General features: G+C 35.3%; 1 protein-coding gene across 5 annotated transcripts in view; it reads right to left on the bottom strand.

Annotated features, from left to right (window-relative positions):
• The window catches only part of LOC6561949 (stathmin), a 76,405-nt gene that overhangs the window by 13,578 nt on the left and 44,187 nt on the right, over positions 1 to 18,640 (bottom strand). For 2 of the 5 annotated variants that reach the window (XM_032735778.1, XM_032735781.1), the window contains exon 2: positions 15,554 to 15,640. The exons of 1 other annotated variant lie outside the window; for it this stretch is intronic. In XM_032735778.1, coding sequence (XP_032591669.1) covers positions 15,554 to 15,640 — 87 coding nt within the window. The remainder of the gene's footprint in view (positions 1 to 15,553; positions 15,641 to 18,640) is intronic. 2 more of the 5 variants (XM_001987963.2, XM_032735782.1) reach the window with 1 other exon arrangement.

Here is an 18,640-nt window from a genome sequence, read left to right as displayed (position 1 = left end):
GGCAGGCGCAGGCAGCAAGAGCCAAAATGGCTGAAAGCACCACAAAAAGGCTGCAAGGCAACTCAAAAAAGGGCATTGCATACAACAAGGCGACAGAACAGCTGAAGTTGCAGTCGCATTTGTTGTTGTTCCCATTTATAGTTGGTGTTGCTGCTGTGGTTGTTATTGGTGTTGTTGTTCTAATGGACTTGGTGCCGTTGAGCGGCCTTTTCCGACTCGAAACAGGCACAATGATGATTCATTGCGGCTACTGTCGACTGCAACTTTCGAGTGCTTTTTGCCTTTGCAGCCGAATAACGAAACAAATAATTGAGTGGAACTTACCTGAAAAGAAAGAAAAAAAAAGAATAGTAAACAATTAGTGGATAAATCGAGATGAAAATAGAGTTAAAAATAATTTAATGATTATATAAGGAACCCAGTTATTTATTGTATAAATAATAATATAAGTGAATAAGTGTGTATAAAGTGGCCATCAAGCGGAGTTTAGATACTGATAACTAATTTAAGAACTGTTACGATAGACAAAAAACCAAGAACAAATTAAGGAAAAAAAACGTTTAAAAAAGTTGAAATTTAAGAAAATAAATAACATGTGAAATATATAGAAAACAAGTAATAATGCTCAAGTTGAGAGAGCTCGAGTAGGAGGTAATCTGAAAACAAAGAGAAATAAGTACAATATTCTATGGAATATGTAGAATATTATATTTTTTTCTCTCTGCCCTGGAAATTTATCTTGGATATTTGAAAGACCTCGATAAAAAAATGAGCTTTCACTCATTTCACGATATATAAATAAGTTTGATCCGATACTTCGCAAACCGATTTTGTGTGCTGTACATCTTTTAAATTGTGGTTTCTATTCCTATCGATATTTATCGAGATTGATATTTTACAAAGAAATGAGGTTTTAAGAAAATGCGTTCCAAAAAAAGGAAAATGTATAAAAAAAAAACAGTCTAATTATAGTCTATATATAGTTTTGCAACCGTTTGCAACACACTTTTATCACAGCTGTTCAGCAGATTTAAATTTCTCTCCTCTTTTCTCTGCTGCAAGGAATTTTGTAGAAGTGTCGTTAGATTGCAGCAGATAGTAAAGAACAACTTTTTCGCAATGTAACGCCACGCAGAATGCAACGCCTTAGATAAGAAAGCTGCCTCGACGACGGCCAAAATGAAGAAGGAACGCAAAATACAAAAAAATGTACATATATACAAAAGAGAAATAAAAAAAAACGAAATAAAAGCCAAAAATCTTGTACTTATTGTTAGTGGTAAAGTTGCTCAAGCTGCTCTGAAGGCAGAACTGTCAGAATATATATATATGTCAGAATATATATAGTTTGAAAAAGTTGTAACCACGAGCACTAGGCAGGAAACTGCTTCCGGGCTACTTCAGTGTAAACTTCTTCTTTACAACAAAAAAAGTTTGAAAAATGATTTGTTAAAGGTGCAACTAAGAATAAAGCTTGCTTTAATTAATCATCAATCAGATTAATGTATAATTAAAGAAAGCTGTTTTTGTTTTTGATTTAGATTAAGTTCAAATTGATAAGCGTATCCAATGTTCTTATCAAAGCGCATATTAAGAGTTAAGTTTCAAGAATCGGTATCTGAACCAGAAAGGATTTTCTTAAAAAAAACAGCTTGCAAATATATTTTTCAGAAATATTTTATATTAATAAATATATTTCTGAAAAATAGACAACAAAAACGTAAATTTAAAGGATTTGTCTCCGCTATTTAAAATTTATTTATTATTATTTATTTAGAAAAATCAGCAGGTCTTCAGGTTGATTTTCTAAATTCCAGTTGTATTATTTATCTGAGTGTGCTAAAAACGTAGTTTTCCTAGCCATTTTTCTGTAGTATTTTGCTTTTTTTCACTGCACGCCTTGTCGCAGTATAGTTTCTAGGCGATTGCATAAGCAAATGCCGTCTGCACGTGCAGCTAATCGACTCCTTTCCTCGCCTTCGCCTTCGCCTTCGCCTTCTCTGTTTCCACTGCCTGCCTGGTTCTGCTCGAATCCAACTGTGCGCGACGTCGCCAAATGAAGCCTGGCGCCTTGGCCCAGACAGCAAAGAAGAAGAAGACACCCCGTATATATATATATATATATATATATATATGTATATATAGTATAAACGATAGTAAAACAAGTTGCCGACCAGGTATCGCATTGCAACAACTGCAAATGACGCAGTGACGTGACGTGTTTCAGTTGTTTGTTTCTTGTTTTACGTGGTTTTTGTTCTTTTTACCTTTTGTTTTTTTTTTCCATGGGGTGAAAACAGTCAGCCGACTAACTTAAAATGGCCACACGTAGGGGGTGGGGGCTGGGGGGTGAGAGGGAACAGGGCGTTTCACGCTGTGCTTGTCGACTGCAGTTTATCACCTTGGGAATGCGGCTAACTGACGTCGCCGGCCAGGCTTAAACACATATCAAAATTTCGCATTTGGCAGAGGCTACTGCACTATTGATTTTTATTTCATTTTGTTATTTTATGTTCTTTCGCCAGGGTTGCTCTTTTTGCCGGCAATTTGTGAGGTCATTTAATATTAGCATAAGTCAATAAACTGTTTGGCAAAAACACGCAAAGCAGCACAACGAATTATAACAGAAGTTGGCCACCTTAATGCTGATTGCAAAATAATGATACCTCATTACGGAAATCTAGAGAGTCCCTTCAAAAATACCTCGGAATATATGGGCGGTAAGGCTTGAACGTATTGTATGTATTTTCCAGTGTAATAGCCCCTTGTCTATACCAGAAGAACTTTAGTTATGTCCAAACATATAGTTATTATGAAGTGAGACAGCAAATTATACACACATAATTTGTATTCGATATAATTACATATCTCTGCACGTGATTAGTTTCAATTTGTCATGTTGCCTTAATTAAATTTTATATATACAAATATAAATATAAATTGTATATATATTTGATGGAATTTTATAATTATTATTTGAGAACTATTTTATTGAACTTGTCTATAGATAACTATAGACAGGTAAAAGATATTAGAGCACTGAATATATCCTGATCGAGCACCTAATTACATTTTGGTGTGATTCCAGTATGATTGACAGTTCTCCTAAAGAAGTACATATAATTTGCCTTAATCAATCGATTTTAGTTGGTAAACCAATTCTTATCAGTTATTTCTCACTCGCTGTTAGACTACATAGTCTATTCACTGCCCTTTACAACCATAATTATTGACAGCGAACCCACAGTTACTATATTTATCTTTATGCTCTCCTCTTTACGCTAAATTAGCAACAATTCTTTAGAAGTCCATTGTTTCTCTCTCTCTCTCTTTGTCAATACCAAAAAGCCGGCGACGTATTCAACGGCAAATTACGTTTCTATTCTTAACGCGTCGCGTCGCTCAAAGAGCGATCCCCGCCCCCACCGGGCCCTCCTCGACAGGAGAGAGTTGAGTAGAGCCACTTTTATGCCGTTTCCTTCATTAAGCGGTTCTAAGTATGCTTTAGTTCTCGTCTCGTCTCGTCGCTTGTTATTGTTTGCTTTGCTTTGCCTTGCCTTTCTTGGGGTTTATTTCTCAGTCACCTTACACACATACATTCACACATGCATACGCATGTATGTGCACAGTCAGCGTCTATTTTAGGGCGTCAGACGCGCCCACATTTTGTGCATTGCATTTCAATTAAAGACAAGTCAAGTGAAAACAATCAACTGTGAAATACCCTACTAAAAAACAAAATGAATTCAAAATTATACAGCCAGAAAATGCCTTAGAAATACCTTGAAATAGACAATCAATTTTAAATATATTTTACAGATCTTCAATTTTTATATCCTATGCTATCCATATTAAAAATCTACTCTTTCCCATAACATATTTAAAATAAGACACTTACCAAAAGAAAACATCTTACTATTGATAGATGTGCTATATTATAGGGTATTTAAAATCATTGCCAAAGTTGTGTTTCTTGAAATTAAGATGCGAATCGTAAGAGCCAAAGATGTGGGTTTGTGTCGGCTACAGGTTAACTCCCCGCCAGCAGCCCCCCTATTAACTATTTCAAACGTTTCCTTTTCGCTGAATGCGGGCTGCTTTTGTTAACTGTAGCAAATAATAATATACTTCCTCAGCACTTGAAGCAGTTCTTCTTATTGTTGTTTTCCCCATGTGCTGTTGGGGTCTCATTTTTTGCTTGTTCGTGTTTATTTTTGTTGTTGTTTGTTTGTGTTGTTGCTTTGTTCTTGAGCGCTCTGCGTTTATCAACATTTTGGCTGCCCGGTGAATTGCTAATTAGCTGCTATTTATTTGTTTTTCCTTTCTCTCTCTCTCTGTCTCTCTTCTTTTTTGTTCCTGCTTAGTGTTTTATGCAAAACTTGCAAATGAAATGAAACAGAACAGTTTCCATTAAACTTATTCGCCCTTTGTCCATTTCAGGGTTTTTTTTTTGGGTGCACTGGCTTGGAAAATGCTTTTTCCTCTCAATTCTTTCCTGCCTGATGTGTATTTATTTGTGCAGCGCTTTAAGTGCAACCTGATTTACTGTCACATTAAATTGAAAATTGATTTAACAATTTGACAAAATTTTATTTTAAATGTGTCGCCAAAACAGTCAACTCGTTCAAGGCGAAAACTATATTTATGTTAAAAATATGATGTGAATTAAATACACAAATAATATGTTTCTGATCAATTTTTAAAGGAATATATTTATTTGCCTCGTATGTTTATACAAAAGCCAAATATGATATTAAATTTATATTTGTATATATATTTCCCTGTTTAAGAGTGAAATAAAATCATAGTTTCGTAACCAGAAAATACCATAAGTTTTTTAAGAAAAATATGTTTTTTTTTTGTTTAATCAAACGATTTTCTGGCTTAAATATTCGTATTTATTATAATTTCACAAGGAAACCCTTTGCAAAATTAAGTTTGCTGTAAAACTTGTTTAAAATCGCGATTTGGATGCAACAATTTAATATTATTCAGCAGATAGGAATGTACATACATATGCATGGATACACAAATGTAACTAAACATTCATTTAGCTAGACTGGTAAACATTGAAGGCAATAGCAACAGAACGGCTCCAACCAAGGACATGTTGTCATAATAATGCCACACAACTGGCAACAAAGCAGACCAACGTCATCCAAAATGGCAATTGACAAAAGCAAGCTGCAACAAAATTTCAATGTTCAGAGCATTTTAGATGACGCCGTTGCAAAGCGGATACGGATGTGGATGTGGATGTGGCTGTGGATGGGCGGATGAGTTTGGGGATGGGGGTGCATTAGTGCCAGTCGCCCAGAAAAATAGTCAGTAGGAGCAAGAGGGAGGACAGTGGGAGAAGTGGGCAACAGATTCAGTCAGTTGAACAATTCTATGTTGCCTGTTTATGGCAGAGCAACAAATTCTAATGTTGCAACTGTAGCTCTTGCAACGTCACGACGTTGCCATAGCAAACGCTAAAAGTGTCAGTGACATTTCAACAACATTTCGCCGTGCAGAATATGCTGGGCATGTGCAACACGCAGCCACATCCTTATCGCCACCAGACGGTAACAACGTTTGCAACATCATTTTAAACTAGCAGCCGAAAAGGGGATGGGATGCTAAAGGGGTGCGCAGGAGCGGAAGACTTAGTATCTCGGTCGGTCTGTTGTTGTCAGTCTGATTAACTATCCAGGCGGGCTTAGCGCATAGTGAGCAAATTATGTGCAACGACGACGAGGCAGGCTTGTAAGTCAGTTTAATTTACAGAGCCAGCAGTAACTTCCTCGTGAGAAGCATTAAATATCCCAGCTGACAGTTTAATTAGATTCGTCCTGCGGTATCTGTGAGTTACATTCAGTTACATTAGATCTTTGTTATAGTTACCAGTCAACGAACTAATTACTTTCATAAATATGTTGCATGCCAAAATATAGATGTGCATTACCTTTTGAATATTTAATAACTTCATTTAATGTGTTCCCCTTTTTGTTTGCTATGTGCAAAAAAGGTATTTAGTCATACATATTGTCTTTGTCTGGTATCCTTTCAAATAGGAAGATATGTTAGCAATCAAAAGCGGAAAAACTTTCCTTTGAACAATATTAAATATAAACGTACAAATTGCATGCCAAGGCCTAATTATTTATAATAATATAGATAAATATGTTGTTATAGTATTAAACTCAAGTTATGCACATTATCTTCGTTCCCATATTGTTTATTTTATTTATTTATTTTGTTCACCTAGCTTTCTCCATATATTCTCATATTAAATGCGCAAATTATTTGCAATTACCTATTTGTGTGTATAAACTTTCAGACAATCTTATAAGTATTTCCAACAAAGCTAAAAGACATCAAAAAGTGTCATTAAAACCAAGCGTGGCTTATAAATTACAAATGACATCGAGCACGATGCGTAATTACGACGGAATAAATACAATCTATCGATTTTCTTTTCGCAAATTAAGTTTTGTTCGGACGATATAAGAAGGGAGAAACCACATGAGTGTATACACCTTTTTTTAAGTGTATTTCTGTGAGTATGTGTGCGGCTGCTTGCAACTAGGAATAGCTTCCCTTTCGGTAAGTGTCCCCTCTTGTTTGGTATCCAGTTTGCGTTGAGAGCGTGTCCAGTTTTATGAGCGTTTAAATTAGTTTGCTTCCATTGTCGTTGTTATTGCCATTAATCCACCACTCCAGCACCACATAGTCCTTGCCCCTTAACCAAGCAACCAATCCTTCGATATTCCAGCTGTTCGTGTTTGGTGTCCACTTTGAGCAAAGATTGCTTTATGGCCAAAGGCTGTTTGGTTTATTGGCCGTCAACATGCAGGTACAGTTGTAAGCCATCCCTCCCCACACACACACACACACACATATGTGTGTATGTGTAGAGGCGTGTGTGTTTTGTGTGTGAGAATGTAATTAAAACTATATCCCTTCCGCAGCGCACATCAATGTGGCGCCTCATGTGCGAGCACATTTGTGGCCCATGCGTTAAAAGGTTGAGGTATAGTAGAGTAGAGTAGAGTAGGCTGCTGGCCAAAAACTAATTAGCTACAGAACCCATATTGAACTCTTTGTCAATGTGTGTGAGGTGTCTACCCAATTTTGACACTTGATTAATTAGGTTGCAACTAGTTTGAGTTGAAAATAAACACAAACTTAAGTTTGAATTTGACTTCTATTTTTAGATGCCTCAACTCTTCTATTGAAACTGTTAGCTGTGGTTATTATATTATTACTAAGCATTATAAAATAATCGATGTGATAAGAAGAATAATATAATTATGCTGCTTTATTTATAAATGTTTCAGCCTACAGTCCCAATTAGTCATGTATTTTAGTCTATGCTTAAATTTAATTTTTTAAAAGGATTTACCAAGTGATAAAGAGAATAATAAGGATGAAAAATAATTCATTGCATTGATTTTTCTACATATGTATTACTAATATATTATTTTATTATTAAATATCTATTAATCCAAGTATTTGGCATATGCCCGTAATTAATGGGATCAAATGAGATTTGAATAATTGAATTAATGTTAATCAATGGTATCAACTGTCAAAGCTATTGATTATGTGACTTGTCAATTACTGTGCTGCACTTATGTTTAATGGATTTTGTATGCAAATGTCTGCCTGAGGTATGTGTGATCCATACAAACAAAGTTAACTACTCAATTATTCAATATTTAAATTGTTCTTTTCACTCTTAATTCTCTGCTCAAGAATCACCTGCGAAGCCCAAGCCGCAGAAATATACATAAATATTGTATACAATTTTATCAGAGTAGTGCAAGTGGCAAATCCAAAACCAGGCAGCAATAAAAGGACATGTCTTGGCCACAGGACATCCTCGGAGTAAGGTGAAGAAGTAGATACGATTATTCACATGCACACACACACGCACACACACACACACACACACACACACGCTGAAACACATTATGCACGTTAGCAAATGTGCCAAGTGTGAAAATTATGCGTTCAATGAAAATATTTTGTCAGCAGCAGGAGTCCCCTGTGACAGCTGCTACTGCTGCTGCTGCTGCTGCTGCTGTTGGGTTTAAGTCCTTTTAAATCCTGGCAGTATGCAAAGCATCTGCTTGCCACTCGCCCGAAGCTTAGACTCGTGTTTGACCACAATGCAATTTTGTGGTTTACACAGATACAAAAGAGCCCCTCGAATCTCTCCCGCTCCCACTTCTAAACCAGTTTGCCAAACAGCATTTTTGAAGCTCACTTCAATGCGCAATCAGCAGGACACCAGGATGCGCTCTCTGCGTATTATGCAGGGTAATAATAAAATTGTCCCACCCAAGCGTAACCATAAATAAAATGTTGCATACAAATGGGCGCAACGCTTTACATGCAACACAATGCAGCATGCATGGAGCATTGGCACGGAGCATCACAAAAGTCCAGGATAACTGGTTGACCGCATTGTCCAAAATCGGATCGTCGACCATTCTAAGCAATACCACATCATAATTATTTAGTTTTTATTTTGGGTCAAACTCGGAGCGGGCAATATGAAAAACCAAATGCTCCCTGATCCGCAGTGGGTTATTGTTCCGCTCATTTTATTATCAGTCCCAACATTTTTCCACTCTACTCGCTTTTCCGTTGTTGTTCGCCTGTGGCAGGAAAATATTTGCAATTGTTAAATAAATTTTCCTTTTCAGCTTGTCGAGCACGTAAATCCATTTTATTATTATTTAAAGAGTCTACATGTATTTGTTGCTCATGTTTATCAAACCCACGCATTGCTGCACATTTCAGAGTTGAGCTGAATAATTAACTTGCATTGTTTGATTTCAACCATTGTAAATTTAAATTGTTAAATTATATTGCAATTTATGATTTAATGCCATGCAGACATTTAAGAGTTCAACTCGGGTATAATAAGGCACTACAAATGTGTGAAACAGTTGAAAGAAACAAATTTATTATAATTATGAAGGTTATTTTCTATATTTCACAAATATATTTCTCAACGATAGAAACTATTTATAAAAAGTGGAAATTCAAAACCTTGTTTTTAGAAAAAGTCCTTTTCAAAACTCAGAAAATAGCAATGAAATTTGGTCTCCTGACTGCTTGGTAAGAGTTCAAAAAAAGAAAAGAGAAAAAGAGTCCAGGTGTTCAATACAATTTATTCAATATAAGAATACTCAATTTCAAATTTCATCATATTTATATTCAAAATGAAATCAGATTAAAATTAATATAAATCAATAATTTTTTTGACTTGCCCTCAACCTAACTAAATCAAAATGTCTGATTACTCATTTAAACAAAATTAATACTCACAACTTGGAACACATAAATAAATAATGAGCATTGATTTCAATAAAACTCTTCCCTACAAACCGATATTTTCGATTATTAATAACAAAAACGTGTTCTGTTCCCATATCCTTGTGCGAAGTTGAAGTACTTGCAAATTGCGGCAATAATAATAAAACGAGTTATGTTTTCGCTTTTAAGTGTTATGAACATGTTTCATATTATTCAACCCAATTATCGGATAGTAATTTTTCAGCTTTTATTAGAATTTAAAAATTGAGTGTCTGTTTGATGCACAAGACTTTAATCTCTGAATGGGATTCCCTTATTTATACTTAAATTCTTAAAATGGAAAATTAATTTCGATTATTTAATTTAGATTAAAAAAAACAATATTGCTGTGACTAATGACAAATGCTCTATAATGACGATTAAATATATATAATAAATATTTTAATAATTTTAATTGCAAAAGCCTGATTTAATTATGTATTTTCAATTAACAAATAATTAGCTATACGCATTTCTTGAAAAATCATCGTATAATTATGTATTGCCAAATTTGTATATATTTTGGTGATGAAATTGCTGGGTAACTCGATCAAACTGATTGATTAAGTTGCTAGACAGCATAACAATCAATTGAATTATGGTCAAATCATGTTAGCCCAAGTAGTGCCATTTTGGCTTCAGGGACAATTCGTCATAACGGAAAACAGATACATACATATTTATATATATATATATGTTTGTACAACTAAATTGTAGACGCCCCCTACGGTTAGGATTTGGCATTGTATTGGGAAGCTGCCAATGCCATTAGCATAAATAAAACGCATTATTATTATTATTGTATTTTCTTTTGTGCTCCTGCAATTGACATTGCTTATTCACAAATGTTCACATAATAAGTAAACGGACTAAGGCAAACAAATGGCCAAAATATTTGTATTCCGTTTGCTGTGTGGTCAGAAATCCCCTTCACCACTTCCCCGCAACAAATGGAAACATATTTGCTATGCAAATGATGACAGCCAAAAGCATTTGCAATCCTGGTTGCGATGTTGAGTTTGAGCGAAAAGGGTGTGCTGGGACGTGGATGGTGCTTGGTGAATATGTGGAATTCCAAAACTATTTGAACATGTTAACCTAGCAAACAAGACACAAGCAGCTCTTGCCCCGCTGGCCATGCAATGGATGAACACGGCAAGCATTTCAACCAAATACTCGCTTCGATTCCATCTATGTGATACTAGCCCCAAATGCTTCAGGCTTCCAGCTTGAATGAATTATTGAATTTTTGCTCCTACAATTGAAATTGATAAGTTTAAATTTGTTATGTGTCCTGGTTCACATAATCAGAAAAAAAATCGCACTGAATCTTAGAAAATTGCTTTTGCTTTGGCTTGGGCGCAAAGGGAAACTCTCCTCTTTGTCTAGAAAGTATATTTCCAAAACGGAAGGTTATTTCCTTCTAAGAACCAGAGTTTTTCTTTCTTTCTTTCTTAGCTTCAGGCTACAGTTGTCTTAAATTTAGAACAAATGTACACAGTGTTCACGCTGTTGTTTTTTATATGTGTACACAGAAAATTATTATATTATATTTATATATTAAGATTTCACATATAAAAATAATTTAGATAATTTTTACATTTTTTTTTATATTTAGAAATAATTTCTAAAAACCAATTTTTCGCACTTTAAGGTCAATTTTATTTTAGTGAACTAAATTTAAAAATTAAATTTCAGGACTGCTTTGTTCTTAATGTAGTCGATAATAAATATATAACAGTAAACAACACTCTCTGTATTGCTATTGATATTTAAGTAAACAAATTAAATTAGACATTTCGTTAAATTTTTTAAAACTTGCCCTCGATTCAAGATATTAGTCTGTTAAATGCGAACCGAGATTGCTTTTCACTTAGTCATCAAATTGCTTTTCTATACGACAATCTATCATCTTGGCACACTATTACTGGCAGAGCCATTCCTCAGACCAGTTTATTAGCCATCAGTGGAATTTGTAGACCCTCATGAATAGTTTGTTGCCAGTTTTTTTTTTGTATATTCTTTCTTGGTATTTCGATAGTATGCACCGAAGATTAATGTCCTGGCCAGCTATCCCAGTGCATGTTCTATTCCCAACTCTCTCTTTTTCTTCCTTTCTCCCCCTCTCAGTCTCTCCCTCTCTATTTCTGTCTGTGTTTTGTTCATCTTGCACTCCATGGTGTGATTTGTCATCATAAACAATAATTCACAATATCTGCTTAGTTCGCTGATGCCATTTTTCTCTTTTTAGAGGCGTTTGCCATTTTGTTCCAAATGGTTGTGGAAAAACTTTTAATGGCGACAGTTTTTGAAGTGTCGGCCATTTTTTTCTTCTTTTTTATCTCTTGGTAAAACCATTTTTCCTTTGACCATCCCGGTCCTTTTTTAATTGACTTGCTCTCATTTTTAATTGCATTTGTCCACTCTTAACTTGGCAAAATTTGCCATTCGCACTTCAAAAGCAAACAAATAAGTGTACCCTAAGTGACTGCTCGGCTAGAATATACCCTGTATGAGAATCTAAATCATTACAATAGTAGTGGAGTTTTCTCAGCTTTCCCTCATGATATGATGAGTGGTTATATTTTGCTACGCTTAGTATTTTAAAACATTCCCAGATGAGTAACCAAACATATTTTGTTTTGCAGAACTGAGCTATTCTTCATATTGAAGATTTTGAAGATGTCTCGCTTTAATCACCATAAAAACATCTCCGAATCCATAAGGAATATATTCTTGACCAACATTAACAGTCGAGTCGATTAGCAATGTTCGTTAATAAAGAACAAATAATAAATTAATATATTCAACAGCTGCGTTCAGGGCAACTCGTAGTCGAGCTCTCTCGACCACAGCTTCCTTGTTATTTTCTCATTTATCTTCGGACTAGAGCAACACTGGCAGACATGGCCAGACTGAGAAAGAGCTACGGCCAAACAGAAAAAGTATTTCAATTAAATCAAATAAACAGCTTTAATTAAAAATGCGCATACGCATAATTGAATTGTATCACTGAAGCCCCTCGCTCCCTCCGTCTGTTCTTTTATCGTCCTGTGCGGAATATCCTCTTGTGTGTTGTACAATTTACACGTTGCACTTTCCTGTTTGCTTTTCATGCATGAGCAATAAACATATGCAGATACATTCAGATGTATATCATGTATCGTGTATATCCACAAATATTTCTGGATTGGATTGGCAGTCGTTATTAATTTGTAATTGCAATTTGAGTGTTGTTTATTGATGTTTGCCATTTTACACGTTTATTGCATTTGCTTGCCCCTTTTACGACCCTTACAACCCACTCAATCTCAAACCCATTTCCATTTTGCTTTTCAATTAATTTGCTTGCTAATTTTTGGGCTTAATTATTATGGTGCTGCAAACTTAATTAACATTTAATTAGTTTGCATTTATGCAAATATTTAATGAGAGTATCTCGTTTAGTAATTGTAATGCAATTTGCATTTAGGTTTTAATTAGCAGCAGCCAGCAGTTATTTAATATTTAATGCATAACTCACAATTTTAACATATTCCATGGTTTGAGCAAAGCATGGATTATATTCGAAACAACAATTAAATTTTCATTTTATCTTGCACTTCTTGGAGCTCAACTTTTCATTGACTTTTGATTGATTTTTGTTTAATGAATGTTGAAAAATCGTTTCGCGAAATCTTGCAACTTGAGCAAACGCATTATGCCGAACCAACAAAAACAAGTTAAGATAAATTCTGTTTTTCTACTTTGCCTTTTAACCAACCTCCTTGACCAAAATCTCTCCCCCAACAGCAAACTATACTCAACTTACTCAAAGCTTTCGCTGCTCTAATGACTTTTGTTCGTTTTGGCATTTTGCTTACTTGAGGAAGTGTTTGGCATAGCAGAAAAGCTTTTAACAGCAGGCTCGGAAGTGGTGCGAGCTGCATATAGAAAATTAATGAACTCAGTGTGTCCAAAAACGAACGAAAGATAAATGACTAAAGGCTGGCAAAATGTACGAAAACTGACAGATTTCCATAATGAATATGAATGAAAATTCAAATGGAAATAAAATGAAGGATAAACAATTTGAAAAGTGAAAATGTATATATGTACATGAAAATTGAATGAAAGACTATTTGAAAAGTAAATTGGCACAATTTCATTTGATATTGCCGTTGCTTGCTAAAGGTAATTGTCAAATGATAAAACCGAGTTGCAGTCCATTTATACGTTTGTCCAACGAGTTCATCGTCCAGCCAGTAAATGTGATAGCTGTTTATCAACACCCCACAGAAACCACATAAATACACACATATACATTTACCTGCAGTCTTAATTACAGCTAGCCGCAAAAACAAACAAGTGAATAAACCAAATGCTGGACTATGACACACTCTCTAAACACAATTGAGTGTTTTTTATAATGGTTTCTAAATTTAAGCAATTTTAACCCAATTTTAATTTAACGATTTAAATAAAAAAAGGGTTTTACTTATTTTAAGTATAAAAACTGTTAAGTAATTTTAACAATTTCGGTTCCAATTATTTAGTGCTGTTATGATTGCTTTAAAAATAATAGCTACCTAAATAAATTCCTTTTCATATTAGAACATATTACAAAATGAACATTAAAATTATAATAAATGTATACAAATTATTGTTGTCTATAATTCAAACGTGTGATATCAAAGAACCAATGAAAAGAAACACAGACTCTAGCTGAACTACAAGTCTCAGCCTTTTTACAGGGTATCCTATAATGAAATGAAAAAAAACTTTGGTGACCATGGTCCGGCAATTAGGCGACTGCATGCCCCATGAACACAGATGGTCGGTGGATATAAAGTGAGTATATCAGCTTACCAAACACGACCACCAAAATCAACGCAATATATTTAAAAATGTTGCAGCAACAACAACGACACAAAAACAAGTTGTATTAATATACGCATAACTCGGTACGGGAGTGTGTATCAAATAATACGTATACGCCTGGGGACAACTTTTTTTCGGCCAGGAATAAAAGAAGAGAGGGTGAGAGAGGGAGAGAGACAGAGAGACTTGGGGCTGTGTGCTATGTTGTGTGCACGACTAAATCTACTTCATTTAGCATGGCGCCGGCCAGACGATTTTGACATTTTATTACCTAGCAAAAGGCAACAAAGCAAAGGAGCGTCTCGGCTGTGCAGGTTTGGGAAATGACTCATTTGGCCAGCGGCGTCTACCTGACCGGCTCATTTTGGTCTTGTTGCTGTTGCTGTTGTTGTTTTTACTGTTCGCTTAGAGACAAGTTTTGTAGCCATGGGGTTCAAAATTGGTGACCATGTTGCCGTCTTTTTATTTTTTTTTATGCTCTGCTACCGGGGTTAGCAGGGTATATTGGTTGGTCATGCTGCCTGTAACTATGCTCAACAAACCTGCATTCTTAAATTCTCTCATTCATTCATTTTCTCTCTCATAAATTCGCCAGACAAAGCGTTGAAATTTGTGGACTGTTAAATCGATAAAATCGACAAGATCAAATGGATAAAAAACCACAAATTTCTAAAGTTATAATCACAAAACTTAGAAGGTACATTTAGAGGAGCACACTCCTAAGATTGGTCAATAAATTTGGAGGTTACAATTCTACTTGAGCTGCCACATTTGAAGAGCTGATTCTAAAATTCCCTTTCGAAAATTTATTAAAAGGCACATTAGACTGGTATCAGAGTATTTCGCAGTCGGTTAGGCCCGACTGCTGCTGACTGCTGCTGCTGCTGGCCTTTTGCTCCCCTTAACTTTGGGGCACGACAAATGGGCGTTTTAGTTGGCTACTGCCACATTGTCAGTTGCCTATCAAAGCTCAGTTTCACGTACTCCCCATCAAACAGTTGCCCCTGCCATCTTGTCTAATTTGATCAATTCAAGAAAAAAAAAAGTTGTGTCGTTATGCAATTAGGGGTTGATATGCAGAGGGTGGCAAACTAAATCGAGATACTTCACTTAAGTGGGTGGTAAAAATTGCATTATCTATTTTGAGGCGCGAAACAAAGTAGCTTAAATCTAATTTAACTGCTGAAGTCAGCCCAATTTACTTGTACCTTTAGGAATACTTGTTAAAGGTAGGTTCATATTTGTATATAGAAGGTAATCAAGGTTTGGGCCGGGTTTTCCCGTTTTCTTTTATTTGATATACTTAATGTTTGTGGCTATAATTAATATTATGTGTACTTACTTATGAATTTCACTTTCTTATTAAGTCTCGGCTGCTTTGAGCGTATTTTATTATTTTTCTTCATGGGCGCCGATCTTCTCGACACTACTTTATATTTTTATCGAGTGTTGGTTAGCATTAGAAAATAGAGTTAGAAATAAAATAGTTTTTTGTCAGATACACATAAATTATTCTATTAACTTTAGACAAAAACCCTGGTAACAATTCGAAAAGTCATTATTTTTCCATCATACATCGTAAATTTATTTTTTTTTCAGCATTTCGCTACATTAATCAAAAGCTTTTCATTATTATAGTCCTTTGAAGTGAAATAAACAAAAGTAAAATAATATTCATGGTTATTAGGTTAAAAATAAACCGCAAAATACATTGAAAGCTGTGTGTAAAATATTCGCTTTGGCCAAATGTAATTAAAAACACTTTTATGTAAATCCAATTAATTTGTATTATGCAATAAACAAGAAAAATTGAAAATGTGTTAGTCGACTAGGCGATACCCCGTATATATATTTACTCTCATGACTGAAAATGTGGCTTAAATATCATTCATATTTATTGAAGATATTCTTAATATAGCAAGAATTATAAGCAATTATTATATGTATATTAACTTAATTAATATACACTGCGCATGGGCTTTTTCGACAGTTTTCACAGTCTATTTCAAAATGATCTGATAAGTAGAACAAAACTCTCCCTTTTAAGAAATGTCACAGTGGATTTCGCCTAAAAGTTATGCCAATAATTAACATATTAAAAGCTGATTACAATTCGTATTAGCATAAATGTTCAAAATTTGTTAAACTCTTTAAAGCTCTAATAGACAGCAGCATTAATTAAGCTTCTTTTATGGGTGTTTGGGCCAACATTTTGTTTAGTTGCCTCATTTTCAGTTACTCCCCATTCTTTGTGTACTCTGCGCCCTTTTCGTTAGGCAACCATCCGCCCGCCCCTTTGTGGCCACGCCCAGCTGCGCACTAATTATAAAATTATGCTTAATCTAGCATAAAAGAGAGCCTTGCGTCTTTGCTTAAAGGTCACTGGCAATATTTCACTTGGCCGCCTCAAAGTATGCTATAATCAACGTAATTTCGTTTATCAGACGATATCCCCTCACTCCCTCCCCACTTCACAAGCTCTTCAACAACTTGGCTTCTTAATGAGTGGGCAGCGTTGCCACAGATTCCTTCCACCATCCACCCTCCTCTCTAGCCTCCTCTAGTGTCGCCACATGCCAAAGTTTGGACAGGCTTCGATGCGTCGGTGTGGTCAGCACAGTTATTGGTTGAAAAGTTTAACATCCGCCCTCTTTTTGGGTGTCATAAAAATAAATGTTAATTTCTAATTAACGCTTAAGAGGCTGCCACCCATCTTAAATGCTCGGCAAAAGTTCGCACTAAAATATCTACTTATTTACAACTGTCATTAAATATCAAAATAATGTCAAAACCTGTGACTCAGCTATAGACACAATTGGAAACAGGGCCCAGTGTTGTCTGCCAAGTCTAGCTTTTTTTTTATAAATCATTGAAAGTTCATTGGGAGATTTTTAAGACTACGGCCAGCTGGGGAAATTGTGGGTTAAGTGGAATATGGCACTTGTATTGGTAGGTAACAAAAACAAAAATTTGAGGGAGAAAAAATGTTGAATAGTGAAATTACCAACTACAAACTTACTAAAAAAAAATGGAGAAAAATCATTATGGGTAAGGAAGTTTTCAAGCACCAAAAACAACTAGCTCCGAATTTCTCACTCCCACAATGTTGAAATAAACTTTTAATACAATTGGAAATAGCTTAACTTCGACTGAAACTGTTAATTTGTTTGCTCTTCTTAAGTTTGGCAGCACTGGCAGACGTTTTTCCCTCTTTGTATTTGTTTTGAGTTTTACTTGTGCTTCAAGTAATTACCACAAAATGACGCACAACTTTTGGCCGTCCCTTTTGGTGGGGGTCACTGCATTGCCAGAAAGCCAAACTTAGGTTGTTGGCCAAAAATAGGTATTTGCATAAAACATTTCGCGCCGTTTCAGTTCAGCACTCAGCTCTCAGCCATTTGCCATTTGCCATTTGCCATTTACCATTTGCCACCAAAAACGTGTTGTTGCCATAAAAATTCAATGTTATTGTCAGAGCACTTGGGTGTAGCTGACTGTCAGTCCGTCAGTCGTCAGTCGTCAGGCGTCAGTCGTCAGTCGGTTGATTGTTGTTTTTGTTGGTTGCTGGGCAGCCGCGACGAGTGTGACAAAAATAAACATGCACAAAGGCATCTTTCTGTTTGAGTTGAAAGCCAACAAAACCAACAAACAATGTCAATGTTCTTCTAGTAACAGATGTTGATGACAGTCGCTGCTAAAGTGGGCTCCTCCATTCCCATTCGCAATCTTGTTAATTTTCTTTGACTTATGCGTAGATATGTATGCAAATTTTTAAAAGCACGCTGAAAATATTCTCCTTGCGAAACAAAAGTTTTCGTTTCATTCATTTTTAGCAACTTTTACATGTCATAATACCTAAGCCAGATCCATTCCTCATTTAAGCTTAAGAACCTAAACTGGCAAAGCCGACTCTCAGTTTTGATAGATTTGCAAGCCATATGGCAAAGTCAGTTCCTGCTCTTTCCTGCTCGTACCCAATCCTTGTAGCATCCACTCTATCATTCCATTCCAGACGGTACGTGATTCTATTCGTTGTCTGCGGACGCCTAATGCAATTTTCCTCAACTTTTCCATCTACTTTGAATCCAGCTCCATCGTCGCTTTTACTCTACACATTTCTCATTCTCACTCAGTTTTTTATTTGCATTTTTTTGTGCTCTGGCTTTTTATGCTTCCGCTTTTGTGTGCGCGGAAACTAAATTTGCTTGAACTATACTCTGTAATTTGCAGTAAGTGGAGTTGTTATGTGTCTCTATATTAATTTAGAAATTGATGTCGGATTTATTTATAGTTCTCTTTAGTGTCTATTTTATATTTTTTACATTTACTATATATATATATTTATACTTTTTTAGATTAATAATATAACAGAATTTCTACATTTTCCAAGGTATATTGAAGGTATCATTAACGTTGGTTCCTTGCATTT

Source organism: Drosophila grimshawi, unplaced genomic scaffold (assembly GCF_018153295.1).
Source record: "Drosophila grimshawi isolate 15287-2541.00 unplaced genomic scaffold, ASM1815329v1 contig_1377, whole genome shotgun sequence".
In the NCBI taxonomy this organism is placed as follows: domain Eukaryota; kingdom Metazoa; phylum Arthropoda; class Insecta; order Diptera; family Drosophilidae; genus Drosophila; species Drosophila grimshawi.
The sequence above is the reverse complement of the archived record's forward strand: the minus strand, read 5'-3'. Positions and strand labels throughout refer to the sequence as shown.